The following is an 18,754-nucleotide window of genomic DNA, read 5'->3' on the forward strand; positions in this document are numbered from 1 at the left end:
AAACTTTTCTAATTAATTACTGGTATAAGTCTGTGTTAATTTTGTTTGGCAAACTGAGTGATCTGTAAATGTTCCGCTTTTCACTATTATCTTTTAGTACAATTTCTACCTGATGCAAATATGACTATAAAAATATATCGAATAGTGAGTGGAAAGTGATGAATATACTGTCTGGTAATCTACTTTTTACACTGCATGTTCACTGTGCTTGAATTGTAAAAAATATTTTAATTTACTTCTGCCTCAGGTTTCCAAGCCCCGCACTCAACATGATGGCATTTTTCTGTTTGGCTGTATGGCTATAATATGATAAATTTAGAACACTCAAGTCCAAAATTTAGTAAATGTTCTAAGCATTATTGGGCCATTCCCTATTGATCTTGGGTAAATGAGAAGAGGGACACATGGAGCATCAGACTAATTTGTAGTCCAAATTCTGTGTCAGTGATTCATAATATTTTTAGATTCAAGGCATCCACCAAAAAGTGTCAGCTCCCAGTTTTTTCATTTTTTGACTACAGAAAAATAATAGAACAGTTTTCTGTTGTGAAGAACTTGGAAAGACCACAGCAAATAAGAATGTTTTTAACACTTTGATTTTGTATTTGAAATCCCAGGGTTTATCTTGTGAATCATGTGTCCATGCCCAACAATGCCAACAGCTGTGGCACCGTGGTTGAGAATCACTAAGCATATCTAAATGAGACATTTACTCCAGAGCTGACTAATTAGCTCTGCAGTAAAAGTCTCAGTATCTACATGTGTGGCCCTGTTAAGCCGCAGTAAACTAATAAATTCCGCCATAGGATAGTACTTGTAAATACAAGTACTATTCTGATGGTGGAGTTCTTTAGAGCACAGCAACGCATGTGTAGACATTGGCGGGGCTGACTGGGGCATAAGGGTGATTTATTGCAGGGACTGCCTGCTGGGTAGCCCTGCATTCGAGTACTCTTGTGCCCCAGCCTGCCCCTCTGCAGCACGTTGAGCTGGGTCGGACCAGCCCTGGGCTGGCGGGCTCCCCCCCCCCCCCCCCCCTCCACTTCCGTTTCATTGCATGTGTAAAAATGTCCACTGGTTCATAGATTAGAGCAGGACTGTCCAACTTGTAATGCATTGGGGATAAATTGCAACCCCTGGGCTCCTGCCTGGCTGCTGTTCCCCCACATTGTTCTGGCTACAACAGCAGCTAGAGCCTCCAGATTTGCACTCCTTCCTCAGGCTGTTGCTTCCTACCTCTGATCAAGTTTTCAGTTTCCACTGGGCCTGTCCATAATAATAGTTGGGGGAAGAGCAGCATTGTGTGCAGGAGCTGAGGATGTCTGGTGCTATGTGTACTCGTGGAGAGAACAGTCATATGTGGGGGATTGTGCCTGCATGATGAGGTGGTGGGGGATGGGTGCATTGTACAGTGATGGGTGGGGTGCCCGATTGGGCATGTAGTGGGTGAGTGGAGGGAATGTCTGTGTGACATGTGGCCCACTGGCATGTGCTTCACCTTGTGCAGCCCATGTAGTATGTAGCCCCTAGGGTCCCCATGTGCTTAGAAGTTGGACAGCCCTAGGTTAGGGAACTAGTTGATGGCAGCCATTCACACTCTCATCCCAACTCTGTATAGGTCACAGCTGAATTTAAATTGATGACGGATGAAAGGGGGGAAAAATGTAAGGATGAGTATGAAGGGTCCCTAGCATGGTGTAATTGGGACAAAGTGACTTGCTGGTCAATAGAGTGAGAGATGGAAACAAGTCTCTGAAAATAAAAGGTGTGGCAAGGTGATGCACAGGATATTTATGACAAAGCCTGGATGAATCAAAGATAATCTTTGTGTGTGCAATGTACTTGGCCTACAAAGAAAAATCAATGATCAATGAAATTTGTGACTTGCACCAGTGATATACTTTGCAACATGTAATTTTAACTATGGGGCAAATTGATGTGGTGGACTAATGATATTAAGGGCCCAAATGCAGAAGAAAAGTCCAGCTCCAACATTTACAGTGGTTAACTGCATCTGTATGATGTGCCATTTAGGACCCAATAAGTCAGAATTGATGTCTAAAACTCTTTAAGGAAGCAAAAGATTTTGGAAGTTTTTATATCAGATTAAGATGCGTTGCTTAAAAAGAAGGCTGTTGTTTGCTGCAATAGTTCTGTTTTGGAATTGATTTAAGGTAGGTACTTAGCAGAATACATTATAGTAGTTCAGACTTGTGAGACAGAGGCATGTAAAAGTTGATAGTAAGGGTCCACAGTTTAGAGCCTGTCACACTGATGCAGATAGAAAATTGTCCTGTGCATCTCTGCTGTATTATGTTCTAGCAGGTGGATGTCACAGTACATTATGAATTTGTCTGACAATTACTGATATAGCCCTTCAGTCAGACAGCCTGACAGCACTACCATAGCCTCAGGTTATGCTATATTTGAGTCACTGCCAGATACTAAGAATATGTCTTCACTGTAGTGAATGTGGCTTGTGTAGATCTATATAAGTTAGCTTAACAATAGTTAACCTGGGTGCTGCTGCCTATGTAGCAAAAGTTCAGTATAGGCTTGCGAAGCCTGTCTGAGAAGCTGGCTGAAGTTTCTGGCATTTAGTCTGAGCTGAACTTTATTGCTCTGATTATACTGTTGGCATCAGTATCCAAACTTGTTAGTTCAGTGCTCACGTGAGTCAGTCTGTGATTGCCACAGGGCATTTTTACACATGTTCCTGATGCAGCGCTGGGCACTTTTAATTAGCAAGCTGTGTTGGATGCAGGTTTATAAGCAGTGCAGCATGCATCAGTGCTGAGAAAATGGTGGCGGTGTGCTTTGAACTAAAGCACATTGAATGTGTTTTGGTTCAAAGTGCACTGCCTGCCATTTTCTCAGTGCTGACGTGTGCTGCCCTGCTTATACACCTGCACCTGATGCAACACCAGGTGCATCAATTAAGTGCTCCAGCAGACTCAGTTAATCAAGTCTTTTCTGATGCACTGGAATTCCAGCTCATATGGGTCAGTCTGTGATTGCCATGTAAGTGCCTCAAGGCTCCCAGTATAAAGCAGGGGCAGACAAAATTGTGCCTTAAATCCTGCTTCTCTGGAGGCCTACTTAAGGCCTGGAAGAGGTGCTGCATACATGTTCAAATGATCTGGAAGAATGCTCCCTGTTTTGTCTCTTTTTTTTACCAGTAGAAAACCTTACACAGAGATGTCTAAACAGATATTTGAATTTGGAGTCCTTGGAGAGCAGAGAGCTTGCAGTGCTGATGCTGTGCATCCTGAGGGCCCCTGCGCATGCATCTCATCATGCTTTCTAGGCTCCCTTAGTCTGCTTAGGGACTATGAAAGAAGACCCAGACTGCTCAGGATCAGCCTGTCTCCCTGCAGCATAGTGCAGGGATTGTGAAGGTGGTGTGTTCTGTTCCTAGCTCAGCTGGAGTGGTAGAATCTAGTGAGTAACACACCCTAGGGGTGTGGGAGCAAAACACCCTGGGATACTGGAAGACTGTGCTGTGGCTTCTCTCAGGAGAGAACACATATAGACATTCACTCTCCTGGGAGTGATTTAATTCTGGTTGTTCTTAGGTTATTTTTCTCCTCAACTGTCTGCTTTTGCTCTGGGAGAAATATCCTGAACACATGTACATGCAGGACTTCTCCTGTTAAACCAGCCATTCGCCCAAGACAAAGAATGTCTGTATGGGACGCAGAATTCTTTCTTGTGGCATTTGTCACTTTAACCTGATGAACGAGGTGTGCGCCCTGCCTCTGGTAGTTCGGTGTTTAGAAAAAATCAGCTCTTAACTTTCACTCGATGTTTGACTACAGAAAAGTAATAGACAAATTCTTTTGTTTCAGAGAATTTAGAAATACCACAACAAGTTGGAATGTTTTAAACAGCATGGCTTCCATTTGAAAGCTCTGGATTTATCTTGCAAATCATGTTCGCACTCCTAACAGTGCTAACATTGCATGGTACCTACCAGCACCCCTGGAAGGGTCTCAAGGCACCCTAGGGTGCTGTGGCACCCTTGTTGAGTATCATTAGCTTAGAAACAGGATTTCAGTGTTTGACAGTTGAGGGTTCAAACCAACTGTTCTGATCTCCCTGGGGACAACATGTCCCAGCCACCAAGCAATAGGCTATTTTGGGATTGAGTCGCTCTCTATCTGTTCTCTTGTTTTTTGTTGGTTTTTCCACTTTGTAATAAAAGAATTCAAGATTTGCTGAGGTAAAGAGAGGGGAGTATTACTTTAACTTAGTAATTAGGGCATTCATATAAGAGCTGAGATCTGGATTTTGCTGTCTCTCTCCCCAGGACTGTTTAATGTAAAACTAAATTCTTGAATTGTAGGAAACCATCATGTGCCATTTATATAATAATACCATACTTACCCAAATCCAAGATGTTTTAAAATATAAGATGATTCTCTGCATGTAAAATTATAATTTTGTTATGGGTTTCCATATATAGAATCTAATTATTGGAGGATTGTCTTAAATTCACACCCCACTGCTGTGGCAGGAGTGAGGGGCCAGAGCCCTGTTGTTTGAGGGTAAAATACTTCATCTTGGATTTGGGTGAATATGGTGTATGTGAAATAATTTTCACTATATTCCTTTAATAGTCCATATCAGGAAAGGTGTTCTATACTTTAATAAAAGATGTGATAAGTTGGAATGTACCAGCTCTGAGAATAGAGTTTCCTCTTGAATATAAATATTTCTTGCAATTTGATATAATTTTATTAAAAAAAATATATATATATTTTCTGGGTCTTGTTCATTAAGCATTGTTTTCCAAAATTCAGATAACTTTAGGCTTAGTACTTCTACTTTCTCCTCCCGCTAATCCTCCTTTTCATAAAGGAATAGGACCTCTGAGCCCTGGGATGTGTGTTATGTCTGTTTCATTTGTAGCAAATTGAGTAAAAATATACTATGTGGTGTTTCCTGTATCATTATTTGCTCAGTATTGTTGCTCTTGGGTCAGCAAATTTTGGGTACCATTCATTGGAGGAAGGGAAGAGGAAGATAGGGTCCCTGTTGGTACTTTGAATACCTGATAAAATAACCTCTGTTTCTTTTTTTTTTTTTCTCTTTTTCTTTCATAGTTCCTTTCCTACACTGCTTACCAGAGTCAGCCTAAAAATTGTGCAGTGTTTGAAGTGAACAGAATTAGAGAGAGGGGGCGAGATTTATTTTACTTAGCCAAACAATGGATGAAAGACAATGTTGCCAGGATTTGTGTGAAGCGGTCAAAAAAAAAATCGATAGGAGAGAAGTGCATGAGTGCACAATACACCTCTACCTCTTGCTTGCCTTATGGGTAAAATGTGGATGGTATTTTCACTTCCTTCTAAAGCTGGGAGCTGTAAATGAGGAGCATAGTGTAAGAACAAAGCATTGTTGATATTTGTGATAGCCAAATTTTATCTGCTGTTGTAGGTGGGTCCATATCGTTTGTGCCCTCTATGTTCCAGGAGTGGCATTTGGAGACATTGACAAACTGCGGCCAGTAACACTGACAGAAATGAACTATTCTAAATATGGTGCCAAGGTAAGATTAGAAAAGATATACTATGCATGGATAATTGTTCTTTCTTTACATATGATATCACATATTATATTTTCTTGCTTTTTGTAATTCCATTGTTACAAATATAATGGAATCCAGGACGGGAAATGCAATAAGTTAGTTGTGTGTTGCTGCCTTTCTTCCCCTTCCTTCCTCCTCTTACTTTTCACTTGCTTGCCCCAGTTCCCTTGTTCTTTCTGAATATGCTAATTGCCTTTTTAAAAAATGTTTGTTTGTGGCAGTCTGCCAACATGTGAATGTAAGGAAAAGAGGTTTGTATGGGAATCAGAATAGTGAAATGGAAAATGATGCGTAAGAAGAAAGGGGACAGATGTACATTCAGTGAGAACTATTTTAGGTTCTCTGGAATCCTAAATTAACAATGAATTTTCAAAAGGATTGCTGCAAAGCACATTTTAGACAAAAATTGAAGGACATCAGGGCCCCACCTTGAACTGAACAACAGCCCCTTTTTTCTAAAATAGACTTTTATGTGAAATGTAATTGTTCTTAGTCCAGTTCATAAGTGAGCACATTTGCAAATCACACAATGTACCATCACAATTGGCATAAAATGGTACTCGGCAGATAACAAAGAATTGCTATGTAGATGGCCTATTCATTTTCTTACACTTAGGGGAAGATTGTGGTGCTGCTGCTGTCTTTTCAGTGTTATGTATGGAGATATTCTCAAGTGTCAGGTAACCTTTCACAAGCAGGAACTTAAAAAAAAAACAAACCCCCTCCCCACCAACACCCCCTCCAATGTTTTGTGGTAGGCTGATATACAAAATTGTTTTATGTATTATAAGTGGTTCTCTAATGAGCTTACGGGGACCTGATTAATGAGAACAGACGTAGGAATTTGGGCATTTTCTAAGGGTATAAAAAGGACCATAGAATTAAGTAGTCCAGAGTTATTCGCATTGTTATTGACTTAAAGCAGTGCAGTATATTGATAGGATGGAATATTAACTATAGTACAAATATTTTTTGGGTCTCACATGCAAATTCTGATATGGGTAATTTATATTTTGCCAAAGTTTCCTTTGCAGCTTCAGTAAATCACATGTTAAATGTATTGCCTAAGCATACTCTGTCAATCTTTGACTGTATCAGTGTGCCTGCTGGGCATGGGTCCCTGTATTTCTTGTAGTTCTACTACCATGGAATGTACCATGGAATTTTTTCTTCTCAATAAAGCTCTTCAGTCTGTTCTTAGTCACTTTATTATTGCAGTGGAATCACTCTATAACAACAAGTGTGTTACTCTCTAACAACATATGTCACTCTATAACAACAAATATAAGGCAGTTTCAGGTGAAGTAATTCCTACCTCATCTGAATAAGTCCTAAAGTTGCTGAAACTGTTGGATAATTTTCTAAATGAGTTATTGGACTTCATATGATTTATTGTGATTTTATTAGTTTTTCTGATTCTAAAATGGCAAAATACTTGGTCCCCATATAGTTATTTGTTGGAAATGTAGTGCATCAATTTTCCCCTTAATTTGGAAAGGTATACTTAGTCACAAAGCAAAGTGACATGAGTATAATTTTGAACTTACCAAGGCAAGGATACAGAAAAAAATAGCATTCCTGGAAAATTCCATTTGATGGATAACGAGTTTGTGTTCTACAAACTCATTTCTGTCTACATATTGCTGTAGAAGTTGTGTAAGATGATGTATTTCAAGTAGCTCTTTGTAATACCTGGGCATGAGATTTTGAGTTGTAGTTTAAAAAAAAAAAAATCCTGACATGAATTTTAAATCAGACTAGCTTGTTCATCTCCCATCTGTCATGTCTTACTCTTCCCTCTGTGTACCTAGTGTAGTCTAATTTTAAATGACTGCAGTGATCAAGGCTTTCATCATTTATTGTAGAAGACTATTTTGCAACGTTTGGGAACTTTTTCTTATGCTTAAGCTAAATTTCTTTTCCTCCATTTCATTGACAAAGATGACATGATCTTGAAGATTCAGTTGATGACAATCATAAACCTGTCTGCAGGGACCCCACAGAGTCCCCAAGTTTGTCTTCACTGTACTTCCACTTGCCTCCAGGAACATACTGAGGTTGCCCTGGGATAGCTTCCTACCCCAGCAAGCCTCAGCTTTGCTTCCTTAATACCAAACCCTGCAGGTGGTGAGGAACTTTCTGCTAGCTCCAGGTGGCCACCCTCTTGGGTTATGAAAGAAATTATAGGTCCCCCTTCCTGTGGAAAAGATTAGCCTGGAGTTTCTCTTGCCCACAAACCACTCCTACAGGCAGACAGTAAGGAGACAAAACCGCAAAAGCATTTATTTCATAGGATAAAAGATTTTCACAAGCAAAATTCACTATATATTTGGAGCCAGAAAAGCAAAAGAAGTAAAATTTCTTATCCTCTCATCTAGCTATATCTTATCTTCTGAGAGATGTTCCAGTATTTCCAGAATTCAGCTTTCCTGCAGATTCTGCCAGCTCTGACTGCTGGGGTCATTGAGCCCCCCAAGCTTGAGATTCAAAGAGCTCTATTCTATCCTAACTAGCTTTTAACCTGCAAGCCAGCACCCTCATCAGCATTATTCTAATTGTCCATGAATCATCAGAACTCTTCACAAGTTTCTGGCCTCCCTGGCTACCTGGCATTCCTCTGGCAGGATAGGCCATCCTCTCAGATGCCTTTGCTTATAGAGGTTGATTTCTCCATTACAGGCAGGCAGTGCTTTGGGACCTGTCTCTCTGGGTCTGGGAGTGCCAATTCTTCTTGCTCTAGGGTCACAATAGCAAGAGAGATTTAGCATTTCCATGTGTTCCCTTTCCTTGACAAGGGGAACCCCCATATCCAAAATCATAAAGATATATACAAGCAGCATAAAATAATCTATACAGTGATAAGTTACATAAATGGATATAGCATAACATGGGCTTTCCAGTGAGACTACACGTGCCATGTGAGTATAGTAAAACACAAGAAAACATTCCTGCCACCCTGTGAACTTCACCTCCCTCTGCCCCCTCCAAAAACGTAATAGGGTTGTGACAGTGACATCTCTGTTTATAACTTTGGGGACACCGCATCTGATCAATATAAACATTTCAAGGAATAGTCTCTGTATTAGTGACTCAAGTCTGCTCATTCTCATGCAAATTGAGACACCAGAAAAATGATTGAGATGAAAAAAAATAAAGAACCCATACAATGCTTGGTGCTTCGGACAAAAGAATTTCCTTGTTGCAGACTCCAAACATCAGAGGTAGTAATTTACCTTGCTGTCCCTTTATGGGGACATTTTCTGTAAGGCTCTATCAGAAATGAGAGGGCATAACAGAACACCTGCAGAAAGCTATGAAGTATGTGGCCTATCATCTAAATGCTTGTTATTCATTGATCCATGACTTTCATGTATTCTCAGTGCTAATATGTTTCAATTACTGCTTGATAGTTTGGGCACATCCTCACTCCTTATTTGTCATTTAACTAAGAAGATATAGATTTAAATATTTTTTTAACATTACAGTATTCTATAGAACACTGCTTGCTTATTTTTTCTTCTCTGAATTGTCTCTAGTTTGCGGGAGGTAACCAGTAACTCAACATTGTCTCAAACAAGTTTAGGTCCTTGATGTGTTGACAGTGCAGTATGCATCAAGTACTGTTTCTATTAAATAGTTAGGATGAAGAGGACAGTGGGGCACAGTATCTATTTGAAACTTACCTCTACATACCTCATAAGACTAAACTCATCCATCAATAAAATTGAATACAAGTTTTGCCTGTGAAGGAATCATCTACATTATGTTTGCTTTATGCCAAATAGCAAGTAAAATTATATTTGAGATCTTTACTGTACTGTTTACTCTGTACTTAAGTTTAGCTTTGTTTTGCTCTAGGAATGCAGTTTCTGTGAAGATCCTCGCTTTGCCAGAACTGGTGTTTGTATTAGTTGTGATGCTGGGATGTGTAGAGCTTATTTTCACGTGACTTGTGCTCAGAAGGAAGGATTGTTGTCAGAAGCAGCAGCAGAGGAGGTAGGTTTATGTTGCACCTGTTATGGAAAAATATAAAATGTAAGTGTCATAACAAAAGCTTGGGTGGGAAATTTAAAACTGTGCATTATTTTGGTTTCCAGGGGCTGATGCAGGGTTATCAACCCAGTAATTTTAGTGACAACCATCCTTTTTAATGATGCACATCTTTACTAATATGTTTTACATAATATAAATATAATACTGCCAGCTGCTGGATGGCATTAAGAAGGTTGCAATTTAAATTTAAGGCTATAATACCAGAAAGTTTTAGATGTCAGTAAATTTGCAGGTTGTCAGTAAAAAATAAAAAAAAAAGAATTCTTGGGTTGGCTGCCCCGACTGACATGACCAACTGCAGATGCTATCCCCATTCTAGTCTACCCCCCAGCAGAGGCATATCAAGCTTTTTCAGTGTCTGGGGATGGCAGGGTGATCACTGAAGTGTGAGCGGGGGAAGGAGAGAGGAAGAGAGGATTTTTACCTGCCAGGGGTCTCCATTCTTTACTCCAAAGGCAGATGCAGATGCTGCCATAACAGCAGGAACTTCTGCTGCTGCTGCTGAGCCAGAGGCAGCAGTACAGGCTCTCTGAGAGCTGCTTCTAGTGTCCTATTTGCAAAGTCTTCCAGGTTAGTGGGGGGTGTCACTCCACACGCCGCTCCCCCTACTCCCTAGATACCCTATGCGCCTTGTGACTGTGCAGGGCTTTTAGGGCTGGGCATCCATAGCTGGCAGCTATGTTCAGGTCATACCTTATTCCTCCCTGTACTTTTTTAATGCAAATGACTGTTAGAGATGTGGGATGGAAAATGGGACCCAGTGGCAGCACGTGGCTCATGCTGGGGGAAGTGTCAATGCTGGCTCCACTGAGCTGCAAAGTGCTGAGAAGAGTTCCATGCAGGGTGCTGGGTTGCCTTCAGACATCAAGTGGTGCTACTATGCTCCGTCTTTTCACATTGCCTACGTTTTTTCCCCTGGGACAGAGCTTAAAGCTCCAGTGGCTTTGGGTGTTCATGGAAGGCTGTTGTTTTTTCATTTTTTCATTTTTTAATTTTTTTAACAGATTTTCATGGACAGGTGTTTTTAGGATGTTATCTTGTGGTGTCCATAAATTTACTGTCATTTGGTAACCCTAGTCTGATGAACGTTTATTTTAAGATGCTGCTATGAGAATATAAGTGAGAGGCTTTTTTGGTAGTGTGAGAGTATCGCTAGACATTTTGCCAGATTTCTTCTGTTTAGTTTGACCAGGAAAAAGTTTCAGTCCATCAAGGTCACGATTTTAGGCTTGACGTCTAGCTATGGTTTTAAAGAAACCATACACCATTTGAGGCAGGGGAAATCCATTTGTCTATCTTTTTCATTTTGTCCCTCTCTTTCTGGAAATGCGTCTATGTCAGGGATGAGAGAGTTTGACAGTTTCATTGCAATTTGGAAGTCCCCCCTGCTTTGTTGAATTTTCCAGTTTCAGCCAGATTCTATCCCTTTGTGTTGTTTAAATGATATGAACAGCATCAAGCTGGGCCTGAGAATCTGACCATGTTTCTATTCTAATATTTTGTGTATAAGTTTTTCAGTGTAATATTTATAAGTGGCTAATTTTAATTGTCATGTAGTGATTTCTAACTTTCCTTTAGACTCTACTTTTCTAAATTACCAATAATTTCATCCAGTTAAGGTACTGAAACTCCATTCTCTCAACACGCATTTATTCTTATTAGTTTTCTTCTTAATAATATGAACTAAGCAGTCCATATGACAATATTCTGCTATATGATTTGTTCATTTGAAATATTGTTTTCTGTCGAGTGTTCTGACCATAGTTTTGATATAGCAGTTCACATTCTTATTTATATAATATACACAACAGAAAATAAATTATGTATGAATGAGTGAGAAAATAAATTATGTATTAATGAGTGAGAAGTACACATGCATATACAGGCCTCTTTGCCATTCATTATCTACAATGGAATCTCTGCTTTTTATTTTTGGAAGAGCTGACCACTCAGACCATAATTTGCTTTCCATCAGAACTATTCACTAAAATAACTGGTTCCTGCAAGATGATGTTCTGGAAAGATAAATACTGTGCTTTGAGCTAAAATGTGTTGAGACTAATGGACTGGGTTTAACATTAAAGAAGCCAGTTGTGTGAATTCCCACCAGTTGTATGCCTTTGGCATCTTTTTCACATAAAAAAAATAGTATGTCTTTAAATAGCTAATTATAAACAAGTATACTTTGTTGAGGTTAATCTGAGAGAGCTGTTAATTTAAATTTCTGTGGAGGAAAACTGTGTTACTTATTATCCTACCTCTGGAATCTAAATATACAGATATATACATTTAAAACAAAGTAAAATATTATATTTGTCTGTAATGACTAAGTAGGTGTTTCCTGACAGGCAAGAATAGTATTTTGTTTGTTTACTATTGTAGAAATGGAGAATTAGCAAGGGTGTGTGGGGGGCAGAGGCAGACAGGCATGGGATCTAGTGCCAGATTTAGTAAACCACAGTGACAAGTTTCTACCTTCAAAATAGCCTGGGAATGAAAGACTTTAGCATAAACTGTGAAGTTGCAGTCCATCTCGGTTTCAGCCAGTCTTAGTCTGCTCTTGCACTTTTCAGGCACTTAGGCCAGACAAAAAACATTTGAAGAAATCGAGAGAAAAATGAAACTGAAATAAAAATAAGTTATTTCCTTATAACTATAGCAAAGCATTACGTATAGATTTTTACATAATGCCACTTTTCTTGGGAATATCAGTATCTGGGTAGTGATCATCTTCTGTTCAGTATTTCTTCAGGAGAAGTTTTATAGAGAGATTGTGCATGCATGCACGTGTGTGTGAAAGAAATATAGTTAAGGTTTTCCTTACAGGACTTTTTTTGAAATGATCAAATATTCTATTAAGCAGTTTGGGCATCAGAGTAGTCAATGGTTCTTGGAATTTTGCAAAAAAATTCTTTAATTAAGATTTTTTTGGCGAAAATGTTGTTGGTCTAATAAAAGATATCATCTCTGCTACGAGTCCTGATTGCCTTTTCCTCTAAACCAATACAGCTACAACCTGGATACCTGACACATTGAATGTTGGTAGGATCTTTCTCAGTGCTCTGTAACTGTGAGGATTTAAACAACTTTTTAAAAATTGCATATGCATTGACCATGTTCCTAGAATAAATTTTGTATAGAATTGATATTTGAATAGTATTTTAATGTTTTTTTTCACCTAAACTATCAATTGAGAGTATTTTATCTAAATAAGTCTGTCTTTTAAAGCTAAACTTTTGAAGTTGACATTGACTTTTTAAAAACTGAGGAATCATTCTTTGTCCCTAGCAGTTTAATAAGCGTACCTTTTGTGTGTGAAAACAAAGTAAAGTTTAAACTATATAGTTTATGAATTTGAGAAGAAAACTAAAATTTTGTAATAAATTGTGGTGTTTCATAAACTGTGGAGTAGTCTAAGAAGGAAGTAATGAGCTTAAATAACAGTTCATTTAAACTAGTGCAGCTCTCGCCTGCATACTCTTAAACTAATTAAAACCTGGCTTATATCAACTTAATTTGATTCCTTGATAAATTATGTAAAACCAGTATGCCCATTTAAAAATCTGAATGTCTGTGTGAGGGTTGCATCAGTTGAATTCAATTGTTAAACAATAAAAGAAAAATTAACACAACTGATTACAAGTTTGTGTAGGCGAGACCTAAAAATACTTATTTCTATGAAACTTATCTACTTGAATATGTGAAATGGTTTGCATGAATGATGGCTATATATTCTATCATACCCTTTTTTTCTAACTAGAATTATTTTCTTTCCCCTCTCATCTCTCTCTTTGTTACTGAAACAGGATATAGCAGATCCTTTTTTTGCTTATTGTAAACAGCATGCAGACAGGCTAGACAGAAAATGGAAACGGAAGAACTATTTGGCTTTACAGTCTTATTGTAAAATGTCCTTACAGGAAAGAGAGAAACAGCTCTCGCCAGAAGCACAGGTACTGTATTAATTCCAGAACTGCACATGTATGAATCTTCCATGTTAAATAAGAAGGGGGAGAGGAGAAGGGTGGAATTGTTGTAATTAAAAATGAAATTTGGAATACACTAGTGGCATATGGTTAATGTGGCAGTAAATTATCTTTAGGTTATACACTCAAAGAATTAATTCCTCCAAAATGTAATAGTTGAAAGGACTTTCATGTAAGCATCTGAATTGAAATAATCCTGACTAGTTTATTGTAGTAGAACAATTTCTAATTCTCCTTTAATTCTGTAGTATTTTTTATGGAATCTTAAAATAAAAATTAGAAGAAATAAGTAAAAGCAAGAAGCAGTTAGACATTTTACAATGTGCATGTTAAAGAAAATTCTTCCGTTTTTGTAGGTGGTAACATAAATACAGTTAAGGTTGCAGAACACTTTCTATGGTAAGCCTGTTTTCACTTGCTGCAGAACTAGGTACAATTGTACTTGTGATTTCCTTACCTAGTATCCAGGGCATGCTGTGGGGCTTGGCTCAAAAATTCAGAAGAAGGAAACTGTCTGGCTCTGTTCTGAGGTGGGGATGGGAGAGGCAGATTGCTGGCAGAGGGACAGCTGAGATAAACTGCAGGGGAGAGTAGGGATGTTTGGGGAAAGAGAGAAGCTAGAGACGTACGTAATAAAGTCACACACATTCGGAGCCTGTAACCACTAGAAAACAGTGCCTCATAATCTGGAATAGAATCTAAGATCCTGAGCCTTAATACTGTATGTTTTCAACTGCAAGTTGACCAGCATGTGTTAAGTCAGCCCTATGTTTTTTGATACAATTTTAGGAAAAAGGTTTTTTGTTTTTTCCTCCAAATATAAAACATTAACTGCAGGTAGTCGTGAAGTCCTGTTGTTCTTACAAAATCCCACAAGTGTCAGTTAACTGGGGGAAGAACCGAAAGGGATCAATATCAATTCCGGACCTGTGTGGTGTTGGCAATCTGGATCACCGAAACATTGTGGCCCTTCCGTGCATGAGCCGAACCATTGTTGCTACCATCATAGCAGAGAAGATGACCCTGTATGGCATCTTTAGGGCCAGGCAGTGTGCCATGCAGGGTCATCTCCTCTGTATAGTATAGTTCCAGTTATAGGTTGACAGCCCTTTGAGTGTGATCTTTATGTCCCTCTTTGGGAAATAAGTCTACTTAGAATCAGCAAAATGGTATTTACTGTGCTGAGTAGCAAATTGCTGTGAAGCTCACTGGTAAAATGGTAAAGTGGTATTTTTTTGGTGGGTTCAGGTAATGAGTATCAACCTACTACACCTATGAGTAGCTTCATGAGCAAAGTTGATGCAAATCTGTATCTGAAGATCCTTGTGGGAACTGGTATACCTTTCATGTGATAAAACTTCCGGGTTTTTTTAGTTGTTTTCTAAAGACCTAGGAAATTATACTGAAGTCAAGCCCTCAAAAACTAGGATATGTCAGAATTCATGTTCCTTGTTCAGTCTTAGTTTGGCTGCATTGTACATGTACAGTGTAATCCAGTGTTTAATTACATGATTCCACATGGTATTTTTGGGTGCATCACATCATGCAGTCCATAGGGTGGGCTCTGATTTAGGAATGAATAAGGGCTGCAGAAGTTGGAAAAAGTTTAATGAGTGAGGTTGGATTGTAGGGAGAAAAAGGATGGTTTTATTGTTAAGGCAGTGAATGCTGTCCTGAAAAATTGGATTCAGCACCTGTCTTTCCCACAGAGTTTCTATCTGAAGTTTGGCGGGCAAATCATTAAAACTGAACTTTTCTTAGCTGGTCATTAATTGTGTTTTCCTGACATTTTCATTCAGATTTGCAGAAGAGCTGAGCACCAAGAAGCGTGCTTGAAGTCAACAGGAGTGATTCACTATATAAGTAGCCAAAAGTGCTTGACTTTTCAGAATAATTAGCATCAGATACCTTAAGATGGGCAAAATTAGTGGATGCTTTTTGACCTTTTTTATTTAAATTGCTCTGTGCATCAATTGCCTGTCTGTAAAACAGGTTATAAATTTCAGGAGTCTTGAAATAATAAATATACCAGTGCACATGAAACAATCATGTTATGCTGATGAGTGTCATACAAATTACTTAAAAAAAAAAAAAATCCTGTATTCCAAATTCAAAATTTGGAAGGCATACAGTAAATAGTATTTTGGGGCTAGGGACCATACAGACTGAATGAAGATCATAGAAGTGTGTGCTCACTGGGGCACAGGTCCTTTGGAAAAAAAATGGTGTGTGATCATATAATTATGCTAACATATGCACACAAATGAGCAGAATGAAGGTTCAATGGACAGTTTTAATTCTGATACTTCCTAATTTTTGAGTAATAGACTTTAGTTTAACCTTAGTTTTCATTTACTTCAGGGTTTTTAATATAATTTTACATTACTATAAACCAGGGGTGTGCAACTGGCAGCTTGTGAGCCTGCATTGGCAAGTAAAGGGTTAACGCCAGCCCACAGACTCCCTGCAAGCTGCCACTGCCTTCATTTTTTTTTCTGCTGCTTCAGCAGCCAGGGTCTCTGGGTGGGGCAGGGCAGCATGGCAGGAGGGGGCCAGGAGAGCCCATGCCTGCATAGCAGGAGACCTGCATGGCAGTGGGGTGATGATGTTGCATTGCCTGTGCAGCGGAGGGTTTGGAGGCCCTGTTCAGTTGGAGGTCTCTGCTCAAATTTGGACAGCCCTATTACAAATAATAGCCTGCAATCTTTGTTATGAATTAAAATGAAATTGCTTTATAACTTTTTGTAACCCTTTTTAGAAATTTCTAACCCCTTTTTAAAAGGAAATGTGTGGCTTTATAAGAACAGATCTTTTGAAACTATTGAATAATTGAAGAAAATCATATTTAATATAGCAAATAGCCATGGGAAGCTTGTGTCAAAACCACTTAGAGATATGCTCAGAACTAAAGGGGTGGGTAGGGCTCACTGGAAGTGTCCACATGTAGAGCTGGTACAGTAGTTAGTGTACTGTAAATTTACTCCCTAGCTTCCTTTAGGTTATTCTCTATGTAGACAAGTTGTAATCCAGTAAAGTTTTTTGGCTACTGTAGTTTTCTTGGTAGATTTTAACATTAAAACATTTTGAAACTAAGATTATCGAGCTGGGAAAGGAATGAATTTCCTTGACTTATTCCCAGAATCCAAAGACTCAGTCTGCATTGGATAGGTATACATTTTTGCACTGATAAAGGTACCCTGATGCAGTACTTCCTTCACTTTCCACTTCTCCCCCACTGTGGAGTAAATCTAAGAGACATTGTGGTAAATATTATAAAAAATGAGAGTTAAGGGACCAAGGCAACAGAAAACAAATCAATCCCCTGTATGTATAACTTCTCACATACATAATTTGATTCCAGTTCAGTAACTTTTTAAAAAATTGGCAGTCTTCACTGACTTTCTTCCTACCTATTATTAGTTAATAAATTTCTAACTGTAGAATGTACCCCTTCTAACTGGTGAAACTATCACATTTGAAGTTGAGGTGTAATAAATATAAATGTATTGATGACATGTTCTTCTGTCACATACATCCCTCCATGTTCAGTGAGCACCTTACTTTCTTTTTAATTCTTTTTACCCACTAACCCATTTGGAACTTGACCACCTCCTTTTTATCCCTCTCTTGGAGGTAATCTTCCCTTCCTTTTCTTGCCTCTCTCTGTCCTTCTCTCACTCTTTAACGTGATCTCTGTGCTTCTGGTTCCTGCTTCCTCTTTTTTCTTTTCTACTGCAGTATCCATGCAGCTGCAGATGGATCCATTTATTTATTGCAGAGGGTGTTGTGGACTATAGAAAAGGTTTGTGGTGCCAGGTCCTATCTGAAAGCCATGTGTTTGACATGCTCTAGATTTTGATGTACAGAAACTAGGCATGCACCGATAAAGAGTTTTTGGGTCAATGCTGATGGCAGATTATTGACCAGCCATATCAGCTGACACTGATCTGATTGCTGATATGCAGCCTGGCAGTATGGAGAACAACATCCAGCTGGTAAATCTATTTGGGGGGGGAAGGGACGTGGGGAAGGACAGGGGCATGAGCGGGCAGATTGAGGCCCCCATGGTCAGGGAGGGCTTAGGGCTGGGATGGGGTCCCCACAGTGCCCTGCGCTGCACAGCCAGGGTGGGGTTGGGTGTGGGAAGGACCCATGGCATAGCTTGTCCAGAGGGCAAGGGGGGCGGCTTCCACCGCTGCACACCTAGGGGGGAGGCTCTTTCTGGCGGGGAGGCTGGGCTGAGGCTGCACTTAGGGCAGGGAGGGCAGCGGTGGTGCTGGGATGGGGGGGGGTGCCTACAGGGTGGGCTATAGCCACCCAAAAATTTGCCATAGCTCCCCCGTAGCCTTTCCTTCCAGTGCTGCCGCCCACCCCGGCCTGCTCCGAGCCCAGCCCCAGCCCAACCCTCCTGCTGGGAAGAGGGTGGCGCAGCCCCCAGCCCTGAGCCTGCAGCAGCAGCCTGCCCTTGTCCCACACACAGATCCGGGGGCCACATGGTCCCCATGCCTCCCTCAGGGGTGCATGCAGTGGTGGGAACTGCCCTGTACCCCCTGGACGAGTTGTCTACTGCTGTCTTGTGCCCCACCCTGTCCCAGCTGTGCAGACCCTGCCCCAGCCCCACTCCCTCCTGCATCGTGGAGGCCTTGAACGGTGTCCCCACACACACCCCTCCCCCATGCCCCTTTCCCCCCCAATTTACTGATGGTCTCCAAGCTGCCGAGCTGTCCCTGTGCATGCTGCTGCTGCACACGGCATTTATTGGCGACATTATCGGCCACATCAGCCAAACAAGGCTGCTTGCTAATAATGTCAATTTTCCTTTTATTGGCGCCAATATGATATGGACTGATTTATCGCTATACCTCTGACAGAAACTAATGAGTTCGTGTGCAGAATCAACTGTATCTGTAATGTTACTATCAACAGTGATGCATATAATTAAAGATGTGTCTCAAATGTAACCATGTAACTATTTACCTGAATCGAAGATGTCTTTGAATTTAAGATGACTCCCCAGTAATTTGATTTTATACATAGAAAATTATAAATTTGTTATTATTTTTCATGTAGAGAATCTGATTATTGGAGGGTCATCTTAAATTTGTCCCCACAACCACTGCAGTAG

General features: G+C 39.8%; 1 protein-coding gene across 1 annotated transcript in view; it reads left to right on the plus strand.

The window, feature by feature from the left end:
• PHF14 (PHD finger protein 14) overlaps nucleotides 1-18,754 on the plus strand; it is a 320,362-nt gene that overhangs the window by 80,137 nt on the left and 221,471 nt on the right. Inside the window, exons 6-8 of the mRNA XM_006030475.3 lie at nucleotides 5,440-5,551; nucleotides 9,449-9,586; nucleotides 13,450-13,596. Of these exons, the coding sequence (XP_006030537.1) occupies nucleotides 5,440-5,551; nucleotides 9,449-9,586; nucleotides 13,450-13,596 (397 nt within the window). The remainder of the gene's footprint in view (nucleotides 1-5,439; nucleotides 5,552-9,448; nucleotides 9,587-13,449; nucleotides 13,597-18,754) is intronic.

The sequence above is a fragment of the Alligator sinensis genome, unplaced genomic scaffold, assembly GCF_000455745.1.
Source record: "Alligator sinensis unplaced genomic scaffold, ASM45574v1 scaffold938_1, whole genome shotgun sequence".
Lineage (NCBI taxonomy): Eukaryota > Metazoa > Chordata > Crocodylia > Alligatoridae > Alligator > Alligator sinensis.